Source organism: Jatropha curcas, chromosome 6 (genome assembly GCF_041381405.1).
Source record: "Jatropha curcas cultivar XTBG-Jc1 chromosome 6, XTBG_Jcur_1.0, whole genome shotgun sequence".
Classification (NCBI taxonomy): domain Eukaryota; kingdom Viridiplantae; phylum Streptophyta; class Magnoliopsida; order Malpighiales; family Euphorbiaceae; genus Jatropha; species Jatropha curcas.
The window spans coordinates 27743296-27768415 of NC_143156.1; the positions used below are offsets into that span (position 1 = coordinate 27743296).

General features: G+C 32.5%; 3 protein-coding genes across 4 annotated transcripts; all 3 read left to right on the top strand.

The window, feature by feature from the left end:
• Positions 1–5700: 5700 nt before the first annotated feature.
• Positions 5701–8380, top strand: LOC105647558 (small ribosomal subunit protein eS26x). Its single transcript, XM_012233692.4, has 6 exons — positions 5701–5841; positions 6815–6870; positions 6986–7078; positions 7150–7234; positions 7325–7458; positions 8111–8380. Exons 2-6 carry the CDS (start codon positions 6868–6870, stop codon positions 8192–8194), a joined length of 399 nt encoding a protein of 132 aa, XP_012089082.1. The 5' UTR covers positions 5701–5841; positions 6815–6867; the 3' UTR covers positions 8195–8380.
• Positions 8381–11085: 2705 nt separating this feature from the next.
• Positions 11086–17303, top strand: LOC105647549 (protein INVOLVED IN DE NOVO 2). Its single transcript, XM_012233679.4, has 8 exons — positions 11086–11280; positions 12201–13126; positions 13347–13528; positions 14270–14359; positions 14452–14739; positions 15149–15358; positions 16302–16537; positions 16876–17303. Exons 2-7 carry the CDS (start codon positions 12220–12222, stop codon positions 16533–16535), a joined length of 1911 nt encoding a protein of 636 aa, XP_012089069.1. The 5' UTR covers positions 11086–11280; positions 12201–12219; the 3' UTR covers positions 16536–16537; positions 16876–17303.
• Positions 17304–17916: 613 nt separating this feature from the next.
• On the top strand, positions 17917–22930 carry LOC105649422 (uncharacterized). 2 transcript variants are annotated; one of them, XM_020685267.3, is made up of 4 exons: positions 17933–18078; positions 18516–19865; positions 20355–22265; positions 22438–22930. In XM_020685267.3, exons 2-4 carry the CDS (start codon positions 19574–19576, stop codon positions 22794–22796), a joined length of 2562 nt encoding a protein of 853 aa, XP_020540926.1. In that variant the 5' UTR covers positions 17933–18078; positions 18516–19573; the 3' UTR covers positions 22797–22930. The 2 variants fall into 2 exon arrangements, with proteins under 2 accessions (XP_012091450.2, XP_020540926.1); XM_012236060.4 differs by having other exon boundaries at positions 17917–18078; positions 18516–22265.
• Positions 22931–25120: the final 2190 nt, after the last annotated feature.

Here is a 25120-nt window from a genome sequence, read left to right on the forward strand (position 1 = left end):
AAATTCATTTAGAAATTCACTAATTTCATGAAATTATCTATTCTTAAACTAAACCAAATTTAATAGAATTTGCAAATCAACTATAATCCTCATCTATATAAAAATGCATTTGAAAACATAAAATTAACTTATAACAGATAAGATTTTATTTTATCGAATTTCATAAAATTCAATTAAGGAGAATAATAAAGTGAAAATTAAATTTCATAACAAATATAAAAACAAATAATTCAAAATAAATTTTACAAAATTTTCTAAAATTCATTTAGGCCAAAAAAGTATATCTTAGCTAGTCATATACTTACGTGATAAGCGGATCATATAGTTTTCTATTTTTTAATTAAATTGAGTTTAATTTTCAAGAAAAATTATTGTAATTTATATTTTTATTGCTTTAATTTAAATAATTTGTTTATATAATTTTGATTTAACGATGAAAAGTAAAATTATACATTCTTTTTGAAAATTTCAAGTAATAAACTGAAATATTAATTAGCACAATTAATTATTATAAGCAGTTTATTATAATTTAACTAATATATTTAGTTAATTGTTAATTTTTCTCTTTGAAATTTTCATATATTCAGAATAAATGAGGTATAAGAATATTCATGTTAATAAAATAAATTTTAGTGAATTGAAATTAATATTTTAATTCTATTTATTAATATAACTATATATTTAACTAATTTTTATTAACTATGACTCTATTATAACTCAATTAGTTTGTTTTTATAGAATAAAAACTATTTAATAAAAAACTTAATATTTATTAAATGCAAAAAAAATATTAATTATATTGAAATCCTCCATTAGATTTATTAGTTTATAACTTTAGTATTTAACAAAAAAATTTTAATTTTTATTAAATGTAAAAAAATATATTAATCATATCGAAAAATTAAAATGTAACGTCCCATTTTCTATTGAATCGAGTTGATGCTTAGAGTCGAGTCGGGCTGATCTAAAACTCGGTTTGATCCATTAGAGTCTAGAGTGGGCTAGAATGGGATGTGATTGAAATCAGGAAAAGAAGTGGACTTACTTGAAGGAAACAAAAAGATTAAAGTATAAGGATTAGGACTTGCTTGCACTAAAGTATAAAATTGAGGTATTGAGTTGTACCATTTTGACACTTGAGGTACCATTTGGTAATTTTCACATAAAAATCATTGATATTCTAGAGACTACCCGTGAGTTCCATTTCATTTTTCATTTCTTCATCCTTATCTTCATCTTCTTCCTCTACTTTCCTCTTCCACTTTCCTTTCTCCATCACTTTTAATGGTAGTGAAGATTTTAATGGGATTCAAGCATTAATTCAACTTCTATTCTATCCAAGTAAGTAAACCTTCTTGAATTTCATAATTGAATCATTTGGTGATATTTTAGAGTATTCATAAGAATTCTTATGTATAGGAGAGGTGAGCTCAAGGTAGAAGGAAGCTAAGAAGAAGATTCCAAGCTTATTAAGTGAAGATGTGCTATCTCTTTTAGTTTAATTCATTTCCTTGCATGATAAATTGTATGGTGTGTTGATAATGAGAAGATATGTTGCTTAATATTGAGTAAGATGACTGAAAATGGTGAAAAAGCATGAGATGAAATAAATAAATGACGTAGATATTGAGTTTTTACTGAAACAGGTTTTGCTGGAAAAGTAACTAGTAACTTCACCATGATTTTTGCCCTATTTAATGATGGAATTAGGAAGGGGCATAGAAGAGTTATTTGTTCCTCTATGTGTTAGCTTTACATGGGTTTTTGAATCACCCAAATCGGAGTTGTAAATTGAGAGATATGATCAAAATAGTATAGACTGCGCAGGCTGGAAAACACGACGCGCGCTCGCGAATTTCATTTGCGCGCTCGCGAATTGTGCCTGTAAACTCTCTGACTCTCATTTTGCACTTCTCGCGCTCGCGACTTTCATTGCACGCTCGCGACTTTGGCCTGTAAACTCACTGACCCTCATATTTGCTTCTCGCGCTCGCGACTTTGCATGGCGCGCTCGCGAATTGTGTTCTGATACTCTTTTGGACATCATTTTCTATGCAATTGTATTCCTTTGCTCAACTTGTATGCCTCCAATCATTTTAAAACAAAAAGACAACATTAGAACATGCATCAAAACAACATGCAAGCATGCAAATGATGTGAAATGAGGTAAACACTATGGTGTATGAAGTTATGCATTCTAGGCAATTGTATTCCTTTTCTCAACTTGTATGTCTTCAATCATTTTAAAGCAAAAAGACAACATAAACACATGTATAAACACAAAATGCAAGCATGCAAATGGTGTGAAACTAACATGACACAAGTTGCCCGTTTGGCGAGGCTATCAGCATACAGGTAAGCAGTAAATTTTATGAAATGATGAAACAGTTAATTTTATGACACAAGCATGCAAATTATGACACAGTTACTATGCTTTTGTTTTATCTATTGTCATTCCATTAATATGCTCCATTGAGGTTAGGTAGAAACCACGTAGATAAGGTTATGTCGCGACATAGAATAGCAGATCTGCGCCCCATACAGTTTGGTACTCCGGCTACAGGCCGTTGAGTGGATATGATTATATAGGCCATAGCAGCCAAGCATACAATTTCATACAGTTTTTCTTATCACTTCGGTTTCACCATAACCTTATGGAGCCATACAGATATCTTGACATAACATTGCATGAATCATACAGTATACTAAACAGCAAGAAAGATCATCAAGGTAAAATGAAAGTATCATGATATGTGTGCTTACATTCCATATGTGAGTACATGTTTATTTCTACATATGTATGTACTTATATGTTTCTTTATTCGTTGCGATATTCACTAAGTTTTAATCAAAGTTGCAGAATTCATACAGCATAAAGAACATCAGGTAAGATCATAAAAGTATAATGCTATATATGCTTACAAGTTTATAGGAGCCATACAGTCATGAGATGTTATTAATCATAACTTATATGATGTGACTAAAAGTGCATAAGTCATACAGCATAATGAATAGCAAGTAAGACAATGAAAATATACTGTTATGTATTCTTACATGTTTATTGATTTCATTCATACAACATAATGAACAGCAGGTAAGATCATGATAGTATCATGATATGTGGGATTAAAGGTTCATGTAAAGGAGTTATGAGATAATTATAACTAAATTATTTATGGTATGAATTAGAAGTTTATTCGTTGCTATAAAGATACATTGATGTTGAAATTTACTGAATCTATGATTTTCAATGCTTTTATGCAATTTGTATTTTAAGTTAGTTGCCATCACACTTTGTTAAGTATGTGAATTATGAGCACCACTGAGTTTTATACTCAGCGCGTCGATTTTTATCACGCGTTGTTTGAAGATCGTGGTTGCTACTTGAAGACTTGAAGAGTACTATCAAAACAGAAGTGACTAATTTGGGAGTAGTAGATTGAGAATTATATAATTAAGAATTATGACATGTATTAAGATTTATGGCATGTATAATTATTACATTTGTTAGAGCTATGTGATTGTAAATATAAGTGAAGCATGTAATTATGTTGGTGTAAGTAGTTGGAGATAAGAATAATACTTATGAATGATTGAAGATGAACTATTTTACTATAGTTGGTATGATTAGGTCATGAAGACTTGATATAGATCATGAATGCAATTAATTGCTGGATATTAAATGCTATTGAGGATTTATACAGTTATGACTATATATATAAAATGATTAGTTGGAGATATTGAAAGTTTGGAGTTCAATTGGGAATGTTTTGTATTCATAGTTAGCATACAGGATGATATCAGCATGACAGGACATAAATTCAACCAGATTGTAGCGTCTCGGCTCGATTCATTCGGGTTAACGGGTGGACCGGGAAGGGATGTTACATAAAATGTCGCATAATCACTTTCATATTCGAATATGTTGCCATGTAAACATTTATTGTGACACCTTAGGCAAATCCCACATCGGTTAAGTACGAGGGGGCGGTCCTATACATAAGAGGGGTGGTTCCTCAACTTGGTAGGCGCCTTTTGGGTGGGTTGCAAAGCCTGCCTGAGGGGACAAAACCGTGAGGGGGACGGCGATACGTAACGCCCCAAAGCGGACAATACTTACCAAGGGGAGGGCTATGACAATTGGTATCAGAGCCGACCCTCGTTCCTCTGGCCGGTGGTGGGGCAAACCTCAGCGAGGACGCTGAGTCCCTAAGGGGGGGTGTATGTGACACCTTAGGCAAATCCCACATCGGTTAAGTACGAGGGGGCGGTCCTATACATAAGAGGGGTGGTTCCTCAACTTGGTAGGTGCCTTTTGGGTGGGTTGCAAAGCCTGCCTGAGGGGACAAAACCGTGAGGGGGACGGCGATACGTAACGCCCCAAAGCGGACAATACTTACCAAGGGGAGGGCGATGACATTTATGCTTTATAAATTATATATTTATATAAATAGATTGATAGATAATTTGACTAAAATTTGCCTTTTTTTCTTAATTAAAACTAATGGAGATAATTTTAATCCTTAATATTGTTGAATAGGCGCGCGATATTGGAAACCATATCAATGTATAGCCTAATAGTAATATAAATGCATGTACCACTTAATAATAGACTAAGAATCAAATTCTTGTCCCCCTGTTACTTAAACATTTAAAAATTGTATAACCTTAAAAATATATTTTAAAAAATAAAATTAGTATTTATAAGAAAAAATAAGGAGAGAATGGTTTAACCTTCGATTTCATCTCGAACTTTTCGAATAGTTACAATTTCATTCTAAATTGACATTTTTACCATGAGCATTTTGAATTTATCAACTTAATTGCAATTACATTCTAATTTGATAAAAAAATACAATTGTACCCTAAAAATAAACTAAGGTTGAAATTTTGATTATAATAATGCTGAAATTTTGATTATAATAATGCAAAAATAGACTTCATAACCAACCAAGTATTTAAATAATAAACAATAGAATCAAACCCGAGTATTCATATAATAAATAAAAAAAATCAAGATTACATATTTGATTTTAAAATTGAACTAATTTTAAGATACAAAAATAATAAGTTGGATATTAATTCAATGGTATATTTCTTAGTACAATAAAATAAATATGGTGATTCTTTTACCACTGTCAATAGCCATCATTTAATTTTCTACATTGGAGAGAGATAATAAATTGAAGTACAAAAGATGCAGAATGATTGATTCTTTCTTTTAATTAAAATATTATGTTTTGCATTTACTTTAGTTTGGATTAGTTATGAAGTCCATTTTTACATTATTTTAATCAAAATTTTAATATTAATTTGTTTTTAGGATAGAATTGTAATAAATTGACAAATTTAAAGTGCTCCAATCCATTTTTACGATGTAATTACACTCTAAAAGCAAATTAGAGTGTGATTAAAACTAGATTGATAAGTTTGCAATGTCCTGGATGCAATGATCGATTTTTATTAAAATTACAACTGCTTTAAAAGTTTGGGGTGAAATTAACGGTTAGCCAAGAAAATTATAAAAATAAACAAATTAGTATATTTTAGAATTTTATTAGTAACTTACATCTTCAGGTTATATCTATATTATATATATATAAAGTTGTTAGTAGCAGCATAGCCAGTGCCAAAATGTTACTTAGCGCAGTCAAGTTAAATTAATCTGCATCAAAACTACGTCGTTTAAATGTAGGGTTTTGGATAAAAAAGCAAGCTTGCTTGGTTTCGAATTACAGAGCTCGTTTTCTTTATCAATCGCACATCGCCGCTTTCTTCGAGTTGAAGGGAAGCTCTGTGGCTTGCGTTAGCGAGACTATCACTGGCTTGCCTTATTGGTTGGTAAGTTTGAATTTTGAATCTATTATAGTTCTTTACTTTTTATTTTTCTTTACAATCATGGATTTATTGGATTTTGAATTATTGCTTGTTTGATTGTTTTTCTTCCAGTGTATTGGTAGTGACTCTAGGATTTTGATTCCTCCCATTTTGTGTTTGTTTTATGTGTTTTGTTGTTTTCAGTTTCTTGATAAACTAATATATATTTGATGGAATTGAAATGGTTATGTTGTTCTTTTATTTGGTTAGTTGCTTCCTATTTCCGTTCTGGGTTTTAATCAAGTCTCGGTCAGAATTGAATGGTTGGAACTGAGTCAAGCCATCTAATGATTCATCACAATTTGTGAAGCAAATTAAAGACATAACCAATTTAAGGAGGAGACATAATATTTTTAATTTAATTCAAGTAAACCCTTTGGACATGGGCTCTTTTAGAGTAGCTGCACAATTGCTTTGTTCAGAAACAAAGATAGAACTGGGGCTTTTGGTGCTGTCTTTTAATTATCTGGGACAGTTCACGCGGCTATCTGTTCATGTTATTAGTGTTTTTGTTTTCAAGAACTCCTTTTCGATTTTCTGTTGAGCTCAGAGCATATCTTCTTTCTTGGTTTTTCGTAATTTGCCTTCTTGTAGTGTCTTTTTCTTTTTTAATTTCTAGTTGGACACTTCAGGTGGCATAAGATCTGCAAGTATACAAAGTCTGTCAAAGTAGCAGAAAATAAAACTTCAATCATTTGATCAGACCTACAAATAAAGAAATAGGCTGGCATTAAGCAATTGTTTTAAAATGCTTAATCAAGTGTATGATTTATTCAGTAATTTAAAACTTATATATTGTTAAAGTTATTGTTAATCTTTCATGCTGTTACGTTAAAGTTATTGTTATTAGTAATTAACTAAGTGCTAGGCCTACTCTGGCTATAAAAGCCTCCTAAAACATTCAGTCTCATTTCTTATTTGTGCAAAATCCTAGCAGCAGTAGCAGCTGTTAAGCTCCAGTCAAAAGCACCACCACCGGCGCAATCAACCATGGTGAGTTAGATCACTCCCTCTTTCTCTTTTATCTATCCTTCAATGTCAAATCTTTCTCAAAATCTCTAACACTTTCTCTCCTATGTTTTTTTTTTTTTTTTTTAAATTTTCTCAGACATTCAAGAGAAGAAATGGCGGCCGCAACAAGCATGGTCGTGGTCATGTCAAGTTCATTCGCTGCTCTAACTGTGGCAAATGCTGCCCTAAGGTATCCTGCACCCACTACTATCCTAGTCCTTTATTTATTGATTACAAATCCTGATTTTTGATTGATTAAAGGATAAAGCCATCAAGAGATTTCTTGTGAGGAACATTGTTGAGCAAGCTGCAGTTAGGGATGTCCAGGATTCTTGTGTTTATGATGGTATATCTCTCTCTCCTAGGACTAATTGTTATTAAATCTAATCTTTTAGTTTATGTGTTAGATAAAGGATTGATTTGAATGATTATTCAGGATATGTTCTTCCTAAGCTGTATGTGAAGATGCAGTACTGTGTTTCATGTGCTATTCACTCCAGAGTTGTTAGGGTTCGTTCTCGCACTGCGCGAAGGAACCGTGAGCCACCACAGCGCTTTCTCAGGCGCAGGGTAATATTTCTTTTCTTTTCTGTTTTTTCTCTTACAATTATATATGTTATTTGCTTTTGTTTTTGATGCCTATATCTTTTATTCTTTTTCTTGCTTTATAATTTATTCTTAAAAAATTAGGCAATAACATTACCCTTTTAGACTTTGCTTTAACCTGTAAGTAAGCAGAAAGGATATTCACCTATTGCTTGTTATTTCAAATTATATTCTAATATCTTGCTAAATAAATTAGTTTTCTAGTGCAATATTTGATATGCAAATTCGACTTTTTTTTTGGATTGAGTTTTAGTTGTTGTTGTTATTGTTGTTTTCCTTTTTCTTTTCTTTTTTTTTTTTTTTCTTTGGGTGGGGTGGGGGGAAGGAGTCTTTAATTAGGTGCTCTATGCCAATTCAGGTGTAATTATAGTTGCAGTTTGGTTTATCTTTATCTTTTAGCTTGATTTTGATTACATAAGGGTGTGATGAATTTGATTATCGTGTTTAATCACAATATTTTTCTCCCTGATTTTGTATTCCTGCAAATATATCGGTGATTGTATTAGAATACTAAGTAGTAGTTTTTCTGTCTTTGTTCCACACTAGTGTAGTATAATTATGTAGTTTTCATGCTTTATTTCATAGTTTGATTATTGGTTTTGCGTTAATGTTTCAGGATGACCTGCCAAAGCCTGCACAGCCAGGTCAGCCTGGTCAAGGAACTCGTCCTGCAGGTGCTGGGGTTGCTGCTAGGACCTAAGTGTCCAATTTTTTCTGCTTTATGTTTTGTTTTGGAGATGCTACGTCAATTTTCTAAGGAATGTTTAGCGTTTTCAATCTTTGAAATTAGACCTGTTAAGACATACCAAGGATTATATATGTTATATCGAAAGTTTGACCCATGAGAGTGCATTAATGACGTCACTTCAGTTTCTATTTTATGCCATGATTTCAATCTGTACTCTGTACAAGCTTTATTTTATATTTTTATATTTGAAGTTTGTCCTTCTGGTTGGATGGCAGCAGATGGAAATGTATTTTGCTAATTTGTAGGAATTGAGAGATTTACATGCATCAGGTAAAGAAATGACCAATTGAATTGACAATTTCTTATAAATTGTTATTAAATCTCATTAAATTAAGAAATAGTTTTTCACACATCAGAGAGTTAATTTCACTTGAATGGATATATAGGTAATCATCCAAATGGGGGTATCAATTTTAATTTTTAACTTAAAAATATCTAATTTATTGTTTATGTAACAACAAAAATGCAGTGAACATTTTCTGTTGCAAATGATCCCTTGACCTGGTGGTAAAGGCAACTAAGAGCCCTGGTGGCAGGTGTAATGACATTCATTGTTCATAGTATCAAATTATAAAAAAAAAAAAAAAAAAAAAAAAACCTTTTTCTGTTAGCTTGGAACGCAGTTAACATGTGGCTTTTTTAAGTGAAAATTCTTTGAAATAAGTTTCTGTGTCCTCCACGTCAGTGCCTTACAGTAAAAAACACAATGATGCCTTACTAATTACGTAAACATAATCAGCTGATTACATAAACATAATCAGCAACGGAACTTAACGATGCCTTACTCGTATGAACGTGTAAACTTGCTTGTGGGTAGGATCCATTTATGTCCGTGAGATTGGATGACTAGTTCTGATTCAATGGTGTATTTACGCTTTGGTGATGGCAAAATGTCACCTGCCGGTGACGATACCATGTTCCTGCTATTGGGACTTGCACACTCTGTCTTTCAAATTCAAGCTCACGCGCGTGGTTATGAACATGTCCTTAACATGACATATCTTACCTTACAAGACATAGTGTATATATAAATAAGGTTTATAATAAATTCATATAAAATTAAAATTTATTAACAAATAAGTTTTTATATTTTAATTGAATAAAAAATTTCCTTTAATATAAAGTTTTCATTAATTTTATTTGTTTCATTAATTTAATAATTTTATACTTTTTAGTTTTTTAACACGTGTAAATTCTATTAACTTTTTAAAAAATTTAGTACTCCTTCTGTACTACTTTTTTTTTTTTAAGATTTAAGAAAGAATTTATTATATTTTTACTTTGTACCTTTATTCATTTATTAAACCCAGTTGTGAGTGTAGAGTATAATGTTAGAAAATTTAAGTAATTCGGAATGTAAATTTTATAGAATTAAAATAAATGAATCATTTTTTTATGTATAAAAGGTAAAAAAATTGACAGTTTGAATATAATGAAGGTAATATAAGTAATAATAAATCCTGTAAAATTAATATTATAAAATTTTAAGTAATTTTTATTTATAGAAAGTATGAAAAATGCTAAGTATTAAAATTTAAAATTTACAAATAAGTCATATAAAATTACATTAAATTCATTTATATTTATTTGATTTTTTAAAATCTTTTGAGTGCTCTTTTTTTCAAATGAATTCTTAAAAAAATATATAACTAACTACATTTTTTTTTTTGTTATCATGATTATCAAAAAATTGTTACAATAGTAATAGAGTAATTTTATTTTTTTTTTCAATGATAAAGAGGGAAATAGACATATAGTCCCAAAAAGAAAACTACACTATGCCACGCGTCAGCATCTAGATAAATTTAACCAAGAAAGATGGCCTTTTCTAAAACATGTAAACTCCTGCTTCTGAGTAACGTGCCATTGACTAGAATATTATCAACTGAATTTATAGATTGACCTTTTTTTTTTTAACCCACTCTCGTAAACCGTTTCAGGTCCGAGATGTGATTACTTTAAAATTCGCCTGTACTAAATTCATGACTCCATGTTGTGACCAAATATGGGAATCTAGTGTATACCAATTACTATATCAAAGTGTCTTGATATATTCATCTATTAATAAAATAATTTACTATATATATATATATATATATATATATATATATATATATATATAAAACAAGATCCCTTACTACCAATTTTGAATTTTCTACTTGAAAAAAAAAAAAAAGAAACAACCATGTAAATTTATAATATAAATTTTTAGCCATCCTATATGTAAATTTATAATGTGTAAACAACCATGGCTATGATTTTTCACTTCCCACTGGTTCATCGTTGATCATATGTCATAGCTTGCCATTTTTTATGTAATTATTCTTTAGCCTATAATAAATTTAAAAGTATCTTTTATACGTTTAAACGTTTTGAAAAATGTATAATTGTATATATTTGAAGAAAATTAAGTAATATATTTTCTTGTATTTCAAAACAATAGAAAATAATATTCAATACTTTTTGTACAGCTAAATATATAACTGCAATTACATAATAAAATACAAATTTTTAAAAATGTTTATAATTAAATTTTAATATATTAAAGTTAAGTGTGATCAGATTAATTTTATGAAGTATGTTAAAAGACACGTGACTTGGATCCACCGGTGAATATCATAGGAAGACCAATTCGACCTAATATGTATAAAAAAAAATTTAAAAGACACATGAATTGGATCCACCGGTGAATATCATCGGAAGACCTATTCGACCTAATATGTATAAAAAAAATTATTTGTTCCACCAAAAGTAATAATTTATCTTCATTCTCCCACTTTTACCTGGCGCTTCAAGGGCGCGTGCAATCCACTGTAGTCCGTAGCTCTAAACTCACATCAAATATGCAGGTTCCTTTGTCAGCTTCTTCAGGGACCAAACACCTCCACTGTCTCCAAAGCCCCAAATTCTTCGTCTTCAAAACCTCTCAAAGCCCTCTATTCTCCACCGATTCTATCATAGATGTTCACAGTCTCACAATCTCGAGCTCCGATTAGTTAAACGACGACGGTTTCTGCTTGGCTTGCATTTTTTATCTGGTTCTTATTTACCGTTCATTTTGACCCTTTTTTGATCCATGCATGGCTGTTTTGATTTTAGATTTTATATCTATAATGTATATCTTTTAGTTTGTTTTGTTAACTCTCTTTCCCTGTTTTCCCCGATCTGCATGTGTTTTAAATTATTAACTATTATTGTTATTACCAGTTCCAGTGTCGTATTTTTTTTTATTTTTTATTTTTTTTGTGATTCTGCTTGGTTCTTGGTAAAGTTATTTTGAAGAAAACTGCTGGTTTAGCTAATTTACGTTTGCTTCTAAGGAATAGGACAATCAAACGCTCAGTTTGGCCGATACTGTTACGTGTTCTGCCATCATTTCTGTTTACGTTTGTAACTGGGTTGCTGTGAAATGTAGATTGATATATCTGACTGTCTTCTCTTGTGGACCCTGAAATTGTATCATTGAGAGTGAGAAATGTGAATTACACAAGCCAAAAAAGATACATTAAGTGGTTTATTATTTCCTTTTGGTTTTTTAGTCGAATAGAAATATCTGTAAGTCTATGTCCTGCTCATTATTCTGCTGAAAATAGCTCCCAATTATCCACAGAAACCAAAATTGTTGCATTGTAGAATTTCTCATTTTGCTGGAGTGTTCTAATTCCTTCATTCTTTTGCCATCTCATATATCTCAGTTTTATATTTTGTTTTAGAGTGGCATTATTGTGCTTAAGTTTGTAGTTTGCTCAGGCTCAAAGGATTTCCTGTCGCTCATTTTGACTAAAATTTTCTGTATTATGGATTTTATTTTCTTTGTTTCTGCCAATTATAATGGATACTGTTATTTTGGCTGTTGTTCCAAAGAGCTTGCATGTCAATGTAGTTTTATGTGGATATTATGAACAGAATATTGCCACTTAACTTTAATGTTTCTCTTCATCTCCGGTACTCTTTCAAGGAATTGGAACAAGAGCTTGATGGATTACAGTTCAGATGAGGACACGGATGTGAGTGATTCTGAAATGGAAGAGTATGAAGCTCAATCCTATGAAGAACTGAAGAATGGAACCCGCAGCGTGAAAATTTCCGATGAGATTTTTAGTTGTCCTTATTGCCCCAAGAAGAGAAAGCGAGATTACCTATACAAGGATCTCCTCCAACATGCTGTTGGGGTGGGCAAGAGTCCCTCAAATAAACGATCTGCTAAGGAGAAGGCAAATCACCTGGCACTAGTTAAGTACTTGGAAAAGGATCTAGGAGCTACAGGCAGTCCATCAGAACCAAAAAGTGACACTGACCCTCTTAGTGAATGTGATCATTATGAGAAACTTGTGTGGCCTTGGACAGGCATTGTGGTTAATCTTCCAACTACAAGGACCGACGATGGACGGTTTGTAGGAGCAAGTGGATCCAAGTTTAGGGATGAGTTGATAAGTAGAGGGTTTAATCCCACGAGAGTTCATCCGCTATGGAATTATCGTGGGCATTCTGGAAGTGCTGTTGTGGAATTCCGTAAAGATTGGCCTGGTTTACATAATGCCCTTTCATTTGAGAAGGCATATGAGGCCGATCATCACGGAAAGAAAGAATGGTTTACCGGTGGAGAAAAATCTGGTGTCTACTGTTGGGTTGCACGTGCTGATGATTACAAGGCAGATAATATAATCGGAGAACATTTGCGGAAGATTGGAGACCTTAAAACTGTTTCTGAAATCATGGAGGAAGAAGCCAGAAAGCAGGACAAACTGATATCCAATCTCAATAACATCATTGAGATTAAAAATAAACACTTACAAGAAATGGAGGAAAAGTGTAGTGAGACTACAGTCTCCCTTCAAAAGTTGATGGGAGAGAAAGATAGGCTTCTTCAAGCCTACAATGAAGGTGCTTTTCTTTTAATATCCCTAAGTATTTTTTTTTTTATTTACTTACTACTATATTATAATAGTCAATGAACTACGCTTTAGTTATTAATCAAGGTTTTCAGCAGTTTCATTTACATTACTGCAGAATTTCATATACTTAGGAATAAGTGGCTTGGATTTCCCTTTGTTCCGTGTTATTGTAGAGGAATTAATTTCTGCCTTGTCTCTTGGCCTTCCAGAAATAAAAAAAATTCAAATGAGTGCAAGGGAGCACTTCCAAAAGATATTCAATGACCATGAAAAGCTTAAGTTGCAACTAGAATCTCAGAAAAGAGAGCTTGAGATGCGTGGGTCAGAACTGGAACAACGTGAGGCCAGGAATGAAAGTGATAGAAGGCTGCTCTCTGAAGAAATTGAGAAGGTATTTTCTGTTTGGTTTAAATGCATCAATTAAATGAGCTCTGCTATCTATTGCCTTTGGAACAACTGTTATTGTAATATTGTCATCCATATTTTGGCATTACAAAATGCTCTCAATTACTCATTGTTACAATCTGATTTCAATTTTATTTGAAGAAGAAGAGCAACGAACAATGACTGCCTTTACCACACTACATATTAATGTTAATACATTCAAAATTATTGAATTTGAATAAGGTAGGGGGAAGATGCTGCAAAGTTGTCAGTTGTCACAGTCAAATAATGTCTTGGTTCACTTAACAAGGTGATAGCAGATCACTGTTACTCTAGAGTTTACTTTAAACCTATCGTTTGTATATAGTTAAATTATCTCGTGCTAGTCGTGGCATATGCTTTGTAAAAGAAATCATCTTTTCACTAAGCTGAAATATACAAGGAGGTTTAACTTGAATCATCCTTGGTTTGTGTTCTCAATGATTTTGTGTTCATTGGATTTGATCAAGCTGTATGTGTAGAATTGTCATTATTATAGATTCTACTTTGGTTTGTTCTTTATTTTTTTTATGATAATATGGCTTAAAATGGGGAAAAAAATAGAAGGCGGGAGGGGAAAAGAGGCTCGTTCAGAACTCTGTGTTTTTATTTGCATTTCTAGCATGAGTTTAAGTGTTTTTATTTTTATATGCTCATTTATGTTGGTTATTTCATAAGCTTGCCAATTCCGATTTTCTTGTCTTTCCAGAATGCTATCAGAAATAGCTCACTTCAGTTGGCTTCTTTGGAGCAACAAAAGGCTGATGAGAGTGTGTTGAAATTGGCTGAAGATCAGAAGGTATACTCATTGTCTTGAAGTGCTTGAATAATTACTGGAATATTCCTTTGCTAGTAGTGAAAAAATTAAAATTTCTGTTCAATATTATCCAGCGGCAAAAAGAGGAACTGCACAACAGAATCATTCAATTGGAAAAACAGCTGGATGCCAAGCAAGCTCTAGAATTGGAAATAGAGAGACTCAGAGGCTCCTTGAATGTGATAAAGCACATGGGAGATGATGGTGATGCGGAAGTTTTGAAAAAGATGGATACAATAATTCAAAATTTGAGAGAAAAGGAAGGAGAACTTGAGGAGCTAGAGACACTAAACCAGGCTCTTATTGTAAGGGAACGCAAGAGCAATGATGAACTGCAGGAAGCCCGGAAAGAGTTAATTACTGTGAGTAGTTCCTATTTTTGCTGTTTTCAAAAATTTCGAATCAAGTTATGTTAGAGAGGATATATGCCTTCTTCATAATCCTGCAACATCTTGGTATTTTTATTCTTTTGTGGTCTGACTGTATCTATGCTATGTTAGTCATCTTAATCAAATAGTTATATAGGGAGTCACTGATGACATAGATAGGGAGCCTTAAATCAGATGGCCTGTATTATTTTCATTTTAATGTTTATTGATTAGGTTGAACCTGAATATTAATATTTTCAGATGTAATTGCTAATTACCGAGATAAAGCTGTTCTTATTATTTAGAAGCTTGTCAAATAATTCTCCAAGTTATGCTCGAGGCTTTAGAACCCTTGTCACTACCTCTTTCTTGTGATACAATATTCATTCACTTGCCTTTTTAGGGCCTGAAAGAAATATCAAACCGTGCTTCCATTGGTGTTAAGAGGATGGGAGAACTAGACAGTAAACCATTTCTTGAAGCCATGAAGAAAAAGTTTGTTGAGGATGAAGCAGAAGTCCGAGCTTCTGAACTTTGTTCATTGTGGATGGAATATCTTAAAGATCCTGATTGGCATCCTTTCAAATTTGTTATGGTTGATGGGAAACATAAGGTATGCATTTCGCAAGTTTCTCATAATATCTTGTTGCCAGCAAGTTATCTTATGGAAAATCTGTATATTTGGACAATGTTCATCATTTGCATTATTATGCATGCATTTGATGGATCTCTAATTCTACGGTGAAGTTCCACAGGCATAATAGGAACTCATTGTTAATTTATATAACTGGCATGTTGGTGTGCTTGAATATACATGAAAATAGTATTGGAAGACTAGTTTATTCCAGTATACTGAAGGGGGTGCCTATATTGTTTATGGTAAGCTGATATATATATATATATATATATATATATATATTACCAAAATGTTTATAATTTTATTATCCTATTCTCAAGCCTCACGTGAAAGGATTAACAAATGGAGAAATTGAGTGCTTATACCATTGTACATTCTGCGATGGAATGTGCCTCCAGTTTGCTGCTTTTTTCTTTAGTCTTGCACCTTAAATTCTTTGTTGTTTAGTATAATCTTCCTAAGTTTACATAAGTACATCGTTTGCAGTTTAGTCAATTTCCCAGTCTCATTTGTACATGTTGTCTTCATTGTGATTTTCCTTTTCAAGAATCAATATATGAATAGTATGCCTTATGTTTACCGTCATCTAAGAGCTTTGTCTGCATTTGTATGCAATCGTGCATGTGCTTTTAATATGTTCTTTTTTTGTATTCTGCTACTTTCTTAAGGAATTTATGCAGCCATGTGCATGTTAATTGCATTGCAGTCAATGTGTTTGGAAAAATTACTTGAACATGAATTCGGGAGTTGTTGAAAGATTTTCTTTTCATGTTTACTCAATGGTTTTAATTTATACAATTTATTTTGTTACTCTTGTAATCATGTGTACTCCATTGACATTTACTCTCTCTATGTAAATGTAAACTGGTTGTTGCTTCCTCTCTAATGATATGGCTATATTTCCATTGTGTTGGTTCAGGAAGTGATTAATGATGAGGACGAAAAATTGAAAGGATTGAGAAAGGAGATGAGCAATGAAGTTTACAAGGCTGTGACTGATGCTTTGATGGAGATCAATGAATACAACCCAAGTGGAAGGTATATAATCTCGGAGTTGTGGAACTATAAAGAAGGGAAAAAGGCCACTTTGAAAGAAGGAGTCTCATTTTTATTGAAGCAGTGGCAAGTAGCTAAACGCAAGAGGTTTGTTTGAAGGTTGGTACAGTTCTCAGTTACTGGAAAAGGACAAGCAATTACTGTTGAATTGACCATTTAACTGTCACTTGTTTTCTTTCTCATTTGCATTGCATGATCATTATCTTTCTTGATTATTTTGTCTCATCATCATTTCATGATCATGATGCTTTAAATGATGTTTCTGTTTCAAATAGTGTGTACTGTGGGCTCATACTGCAAAAATTTTGTTTGAAACAAATAATTGAAACAATGTGCAACAGTAAATACAAACCGGTTATGAGCTCTGCACTTGTCTTCCATTTGACATCTATGTTCTTACTTCTAAGGTAGAATCGTTGATGCCTTGCTATTTACAGGAAACAGCCATATCTGGTGCTGAGATGATAAGCCCGAAAATTGGGAGACGTCTCAAATAAGATGAGGTGGTGAAGACGAGCTGCTGTGTTGTCTCTTGGTGTCGTATATTTCGAGCCATTCATTCTGTGCAGGCTTATTCCTTGTGTTCAGGAACTGTATTGTATTAACCCAGTGTAGCTATATCTCAGGCTAGGGAGCAAAAATAGCTTAGGGTAGCTTATTTGTTGTGTAAGGTATTTAATTTCATGATGTCAGATTTGCTGCTCTTATAGGACAGCTTGCCTGGAATCAACTGTCCATGTGAACTGTGAAATTGATGGTTTTAGGACCAATTTGTAGGGAAGTGGTAGCCATAAATCTGCTTGACTAGTCGGATTTCAATTCTTTTCATTTTCGAATACATATATCATCCACTTCCGATTTCTAACTTTATTATCACTAGAACAGAGCGCTGTGTGCAAAGTCATGAGACCACGCAGATAATAAGAAAAGCAACAATGGTAAAGAGGTAAAATGAAAAATTCAGTTGAAAGTTTTGTTTGGACAAGAGGAATCAGTTTCTCATTCCGAGTTGGACAAAAGAATTTATGCGTCATAAAATATTTGAGATTTCTGCCTCAACTAGAGGTCTCTCATATAAATTCTGCCAAGAGCGTCAAAATTTAAATTAGGGAAAGATTTTTAAATCCTAATTATTTTGAAATTAATACATTAGTCCTTTGTTAGACTGCGATTTTAGGCAGCTAAAATCAACATGCAATCCTGTTCTTGTTTATTCTCATTGTCCTCCAGGATAAAGCAGTGAGCTCATTATTCAATAGTATTATCTGGCAACACCAGATATTAGAAAAACTAAATTAAATTACAGAAAAAAAAAACAAAGTAAATGATCAAATGAAATTATAAAGTTACCTTTATGCCCGTTGTTATGGGACTTAGCTGTAGTTTATTTCAAGAACATCCCTAACCTTGAACAACTCACGAACAACCTTAGTCATGTCCATTCGATCTCTTGGTGACTCGATGGAGCATTAACCATGGAAATCAGACACTCCTCTAATCCGGTAGCATTTACTGATTGTCTCATGGTTATGACATTGTCATTTTTAAGAAGCAATGGATCAACAATATCCATAACATGGTCAGGAAGAGAATTTCTAGCATACTTGTGAAGGTTAAGACTGGACTCAAACATATTATCAGTAGGTCTCTTTCCTGTTATCATTTCCAGTAATAAAATCCCATAACTGTAGATATATCCTTTTATTGAAACTTTTCCTCCTAGAGGTATTCTGTTGGATGATGACAGTGAAATCAATACATATATTTTCTTGAAAGAAACAACGCAAGTAAAAGAAAATTGAGTTTAAATTACCTGTCACAAATTTATCAAGTTTTTTAAGATGTTGATCAACATATTCATTACCCAGAAAATGGGTAAACAAAGCATATGCATTTCTTATCTCTTCATATAGTATGCAGTTTCTTTTACCTAGTTTGGTCCATGTATACTGTATAGTCATTTTCTAAGAACAAGAACAAAGTGCAGCTGTTTGATATTTGGGATCTTTTTTTCTGTCTTTCAATTATGCAATAATGGCTGTGTCTGTTGTTAATATAAATTACCCAAATTTTGCAGGTGAGCCCTACAATGAGGAAGAGATTGAAAGGAAACTAATTGACAGGTACCCTTTTTACTCTTCATTTCTTTTACTTGAATTGCAATTGTAAGGCCTTCGCTTCCCTTTAGACTCGATCAGGTAACATGTTTATGTTTCTACTCTCTGGATTGTTGCTTTATATTCCTCTATTGTTAAATTGAATTATTATTAGTGACTTTGTAAGTATGTTCTCTGCATGATCAATGGGTTTAACTCCATCATGTAGTCAAAGATATAATTTTTGCACTTAGCTGATGATTTACCTGGAAGGCATCAGTTGGATTTGTTGTCTACTGTATGATGTTGGATACTGATCTCACAAAAGGTACACTTTTATATCTGTCTTGCTTTCAATTATTCACCTGCAAAAGTATGGAGTTCTCTTGCCTAGTTGTGTCCATATGATGGCATATATTAGTTCAAGTAGTTCCTTTTTCTATAGAGAACTGATGCCTCTGATGAATATAACCAGAGAACAATGGAGGTGATAAAAAGAGAAAAAGAAAACAACACAAAAAAGAAAGAAAAAGAAAAGTACGTGCCATTTATAGAAATAATTAAATAGTTCAACCCAATAAGGTAGTAATTTGACGTGAACAATGAACTCAATCCAGTAAAGGTGAGAATACAAGTTTTATCTCCGGAAAGCGCATTTTACCTTTAGGCTATAAGGGACATGGAAATTAAATCTCCTGATTATAAAAAAAAAAAAAAAAAAAAAGTTAAAGATATACGAAATCATAATACTTTGTTAGTGGCTTACCAGCGTTCATTTCCACTAACTGATTGTCAAAAAATGGAGGAGTGCCAATATCTATAATTAATTCTACAATTTATATCTTCTCCAACTTTCTTTTCTCTGTTTGAAGATGGGTGTTGAAAATCTCAACCTACCAATTTCTTTAAATTCTTGCACTTAAGTCCCAAGTAAACGTTGTCTTCCCCCTCCAAGTTTTTGCCACTCAACAAACACTGTCTGCTAGCTAGTCTAGAAACCAAACAATCTGAAATCCGCCAACAAATTCGAATTCCATATATGAGTTCAAGAGGTTCCTGGTCACTTTTCTGCATCCATGCAACTTTTTTTCTCCTCTCATTATTGGGCTCAAATTTGCCATGCTTCAGTTGTTCATTAATCTCTATGCCATCTGGAAATGAGACAGATCAACTAGCTTTGCTTGAGTTCAAGGCTAAAGTGACTGATGACCCCCTTGGAGTGATGAACTCATGGAATGTTAGCATTCACTTCTGCCAATGGTATGGTGTTACCTGTGGTCACCGGCACCAGCGTGTCACAGTGCTGGATTTAAGTTCGTTGAAACTTGCAGGTACCATATCACCTCACATAGGTAACTTAAGCTTTCTAAGAATATTAAATCTTCCAAACAATAGCCTCACTCAAGAAATCCCTTCAGAAATTGGTTACTTGCACAGATTAAAAGCATTAAGACTGCAAAACAACTCATTCAGTGGAAAAATACCTTCCAATACATCTGGTTGCTATGATCTTCGTTTTCTTAATGTTGGTCGAAATAAGCTGGTAGGAGAAATTCCTACGGAGCTTGGGACTTTGTCAAAGATTATGTTTGTCCTTTTACATCACAATAATCTAACAGGAAGAATTCCTTCTTCTTTGGGGAACTTATCATCTCTTGAGGCGCTTTGGCTCTTTGAAAATAATTTGGATGGTGGCATCCCTAGTGTCCTAGGCAAATTGACAAATTTGACCGATTTCCGTGTGGGTGGAAATAAGTTTTCTGGACTCATCCCACCCTCACTCTTCAACTTGTCTTTGATTGAAACTTTTGATTTGTCAGATAACAAAATTCAAGGGAGTCTTCCCTCTAACATTGGCATCAGTCTTCCAAATATTCAGCGGCTTTCTCTTTCATCCAATCAATTTATTGGGCCAATTCCAGTTTCAATATCCAATGCCTCAACGTTGGTTGAACTTCAACTTCCAGATAACAATTTTACAGGAGAAGTGCCTTCTTTGGAAAACCTACCTAGGCTTGATGTACTCAGCATCTCTTTCAATTATCTTGGAAATGATTTGAGCTTCTTATGCTCGTTGACCAACACTACCAATTTACGAGTCTTGGCATTAAATTTGAATAACTTTGGAGGAGCAATACCTGAATGCATCAGCAACTTGTCAACTGCTCTTAGCATCTTGTGGCTGGATAACAACATGATATCTGGAAGCATGCCCGGTGGGATAGGCAAACTTGTCAACCTAGAGGATCTTAAGTTGTGGAATAATCACTTATCGGGTAATCTTCACCCTTCTATTGGAAAACTACAAAAGCTAGTATTATTGAATCTAGCAATAAACGAATTCTCTGGAAAAATTCCTTATTCTCTAGGTAATTTGACATTGGTAACTGAAATGTATATGGATAGAAATAATTTTCAGGGAACTATTCCTTTAAGTTTGGGAAATTGCCAGAATTTGTTGGCACTTGGCCTTTCCAGCAACAGTCTTACTGGCCCTATACCACCACAAGTTTTTAGCCTTGCATCCTTATCAATCTATCTCGACTTATCTGAAAATAATTTCATTGGTGCTCTTCCCAGTGAAGTTGGGAATTTAAAAAATCTTGGTCAGTTGTTTGTTCATGATAATATGCTCTCTGGCAAAATTCCAGCCGGCCTTGGCAGTTGTGTAAGTTTGGAAAAATTGGACTTGCATGGCAATCACTTTCAAGGGTCCATTCCTCCGTCTTTGACTTCACTAAGAGGTCTTCAAGAAATAGATTTTTCGCACAACAATTTATCGGGCAAAATTCCAGAATTTTTTGCTAGTTTTATTCTGCTGCTGAAGTTGAACTTATCTTTCAATGATTTTGAAGGAATAATGCCAACAAAAGGATTGTTCAAAAATGCAACCATTACTTCAGTCATGGGAAATAGAAAACTCTGTGGTGGGATTCCTGAGTTTAAGTTGCCCAGGTGTAACTTCAAAAAGAATGTGAGATTGACAGTTAAACTAAAGGCCATTCTTGCTACTGTAGCGGCGGTATTAGGAATGGCTTTGGTGCTTTCTGTTGTATTTCTTTCAAGGCAAAGGAAGAAACATCAGGAACTTCCTCCATCCTCTTCAGATGTTTCACTTTTGAGGTTGTCTTATCAAAATCTCCATGATGCTACAAAAGGCTTCTCCTCAAACGACTTAATTGGTGTTGGCAGCTTTGGTTCTGTGTATAGAGGAATTCTGGAAGAAGGTGGAGCAGTTATTGCAGTTAAGGTGCTTAACCTGCAAAACCACAGAGCAATTAGGAGCTTCGTGGCTGAATGTCAGGCTTTGAGAAATATCAGACATCGGAATCTTGTAAAGGTGATTACTGCATGTTCAAGTATTGATCGTCAAGGCAATGAATTCAAGGCTTTAGTTTATGAGTACATGGCAAATGGGAACCTAGATGAGTGGTTGCATCCACCTGCTGCAAGTGATGGCAATCAAGCGGCACCAAAGAATTTAAATCTTCTTCAAAGGCTAAATATTGCTATTGATGTTGCTTCTGCACTTGAATATCTCCATTACAATTGTGGAACTCCAATAGTTCACTGTGACCTCAAGCCTAGCAATATTCTTCTTGATAACGAGCTGACTGGTCATATCAGCGATTTTGGTCTAGCGAAATTTCGTCTGCCGAGGATACTAGAGGACTCTACTGATCAATCGAGTTCTGTGGGATTAAGAGGAACTGTCGGATATACTCCTCCAGGTAATCAATCCCCGTCATGTATCATTCATTATAATAGCTGCATTATTTGTGTTTCAACATCCTCTTCTAGTTTTCCATGCTCATATAGCTGATTTGTCACGTTATGTTGGGTTTCCAAATTTATACTCTATACCAACCATTTTGAACGCCTTGATTAATGTGTAAATTGCAGAATATGGGCTAGGAAGTGAGGTATCAACATATGGTGATCTATATAGCTATGGAATCCTCTTGTTAGAAATGTTTACAGGGAAGAGACCCACCCATGACACGTTCAAAGAGGGTATGAACATTCACAGGTTTGCAGAATTAGCTTTACCAGATAGAGTGGCTGAGATTGCAGATCCAATTCTTCTTCAAGAACGAAATAAAGCAAAGAGAAATGGTGATATTATTATTATGGAATGCTTGATTTCAATAATTGGGATTGGAGTAGCTTGTTCTGTAGAGTTGCCCACAGAGCGAATGAGCATTAGTGATGTTGCCATGAAGCTTTGTTCGATCAGAGACAAGTTTCTGCGAACTGTGTGAATGAACGACTCATGAAATGGGAAGAGCTCAACATGCAATTATGTTGTACATATGAAGGATAATTTTTACCTTTTTTTTTTTTTATGAGAACAAATTAGTAATTAATAAAATTAAAGGGGTTTGAATAGTAAAAATCCAAATAATACAGATACAGGTAATTCAAAATTCATAGGTACCTGCTATCCATCCTTAATCAAAACTACCTCTACGCTCCAATTTCCACAGTTCCGCTCATATTTCTTTGTCCAAATTTTTTCCCATTATAATTTTTGCTTGTTTATTATTATAATGCCTAAAACTTTTGCATCAAATTTTGAATCCATAAACAGTGTATAATTAAGTTTATTCATGAAACCGCACAAATCAATCCAAAACTGCAGTTTTTTAAAAATTGATAATTTAGTTTGATTTGTAAAAATTTAAAAATCAAACTTTTAAATCAATTTATAATTTTAGGGTCAAAATTGAACCAAATCACTATATATATTTATCACACATAAATAATTCAATTCAACTTAATTTTTGTAAATTCTTTTGCATTGATTAGTTATATTGGAAAATAATTAAAGTATTATTTCGTATTAAATTACATAATTATTTTATAAAAAATTCAAAAATATTATTTTAAAAAAATTGATGGTTTAATTTGATTTGTAAAAATTTTAAAATCAAACTTTTAATTCAATCGATGATTTTGGGATCAAAATATTTAAAAACATGTCTATATAATGTCATAGTTTGTACTCATTCATTTTCTATAATTTAACATAGTGTTAATCTTTTTTTCTTTTTTTTTATCAAGTTTAATTTCTCTTTTTTTGAAGCTGCTCAAACCGCTTAATTGAATGAAATCAAACTAAACACTCACTAAATGTTGAGTTGGGATTGAAATTTTTTGTGGTTTGATTCGATTTTAATTTTTTTCCAAATTGCCACTTCATATTCGATTTGACTATTATTTCAAACCGAATTAAATCGACCCACAAATAGCCCTACATATTAAAAGTGAAACATGCTCATTGCTTGGGTAAAAATAGGACTCAATTGACCCTTAAATAAAATACTCGTCCTAAATTGATCCAAAGACTCATTTACTTCCACTAAGTTTTTGAGACTAAAAAATTGAACAAGCAACACATTAATTAATTAATTAATTAATTAATTAATTAGTATTGAGTGCAACATTTAAATCATAATCATATCACCTTAGAAACTTAATTAAGTGTGTATTAATTAATATAAGTGATTTTATTATTTGTCTAGTGGATCAATGTATAATGGCCTAATTCTGTCATCATAGAATCTGGACTTCAAATCAGTGGCAGATTAAAACAAAAATAACTAGAGAAATTTTTTTTTTCAAAATTTAGAGGGGCAATATTGAAACATATTATTGTTTTATAGAAAAAAGTAAATTTTTTAATATTTTATAAGGTAAATTTAAAAAAAAAAAATTACAGTTAGGAGTCCACTATCGCCCACCTCTAGTTCTGTCGTTGCTTCAAATTATGCTGTTTCCTGATAGATAAAATGCCCACTTCAGCTTTCTTTTCCATTTTCTTTTCTCCCTTATTTAAGAATAATTAATAAATTCATTGAATTAATGAAAAATTGTTGATTTTAATATAGCTAAGCAGTACTCCGTGTTTCGCAACGCTATATAATATTTATATTTTTTTATTTAAAATGTAAGATATATATGCGGAATTAATTATAAATATTTATTTTTTAGAGAAAAAGTGATTGATATTTTTATTAGAGATAAAGTTTTTTAGGCAATTTAAATTATTTAAATACTAATTTTTTATTTTTTAGAGATTTATGATTGGAAGTATCTAATTAAAAAAATATATTAAAACATAATAATTAATTTTATTATTGCAAAAAACATATTTAAATCCTTTTGAATTGCACACATTTAAATTCTTGGAAAAATCAACAAACAAAATAAAATAAAACTAAGCTAAGCAAAATACAAAATGAAAATGAAAAAACAAACTAAGCAAACAACTCAAACAAAATAATAAAGGGCCACAATATTCTTCTTTCCATTGGTAATTTAAAGAACTAAGTTAAGCTTTCAACCATAGAAAAAAATTTAAAAAATTTATATATAAGAAAAAGGAAAATAAAATAGCTAACAAAGAGAATCTTGAACTTTATGATATATAAATTTTCGAATTCTAAATTAGAAAAACAGGACGAATATTACTCGTCATCTTATTTTATTGTCTCATCATCTTATTTTATTGTTTTTAAATTGTACGAGACTATTGTCAAACATTGATCTAGTTTGTACCCAATAATTTACTCGAAAACTAAAA

Bases quoted from the DNA above. Each gene is read 5' to 3' on its own strand.
- LOC105647549 (XM_012233679.4), top strand. From the start codon at position 12,220: ATGGATTACAGTTCAGATGAGGACACGGATGTGAGTGATTCTGAAATG. The intron at 13,127-13,346 runs GTGCTTTTCTTT...TTGGCCTTCCAG, and splicing joins TCTTCAAGCCTACAATGAAG to AAATAAAAAAAATTCAAATG. The intron at 13,529-14,269 runs GTATTTTCTGTT...TTGTCTTTCCAG, and splicing joins TCTCTGAAGAAATTGAGAAG to AATGCTATCAGAAATAGCTC.
- LOC105647558 (XM_012233692.4), top strand. The intron at 7,079-7,149 runs GTATCCTGCACC...GATTGATTAAAG, and splicing joins GTGGCAAATGCTGCCCTAAG to GATAAAGCCATCAAGAGATT. The intron at 7,235-7,324 runs GTATATCTCTCT...ATGATTATTCAG, and splicing joins GGATTCTTGTGTTTATGATG to GATATGTTCTTCCTAAGCTG.
- LOC105649422 (XM_012236060.4), top strand. From the start codon at position 19,574: ATGAGTTCAAGAGGTTCCTGGTCACTTTTCTGCATCCATGCAACTTTT. The intron at 22,266-22,437 runs GTAATCAATCCC...TGTAAATTGCAG, and splicing joins TGTCGGATATACTCCTCCAG to AATATGGGCTAGGAAGTGAG.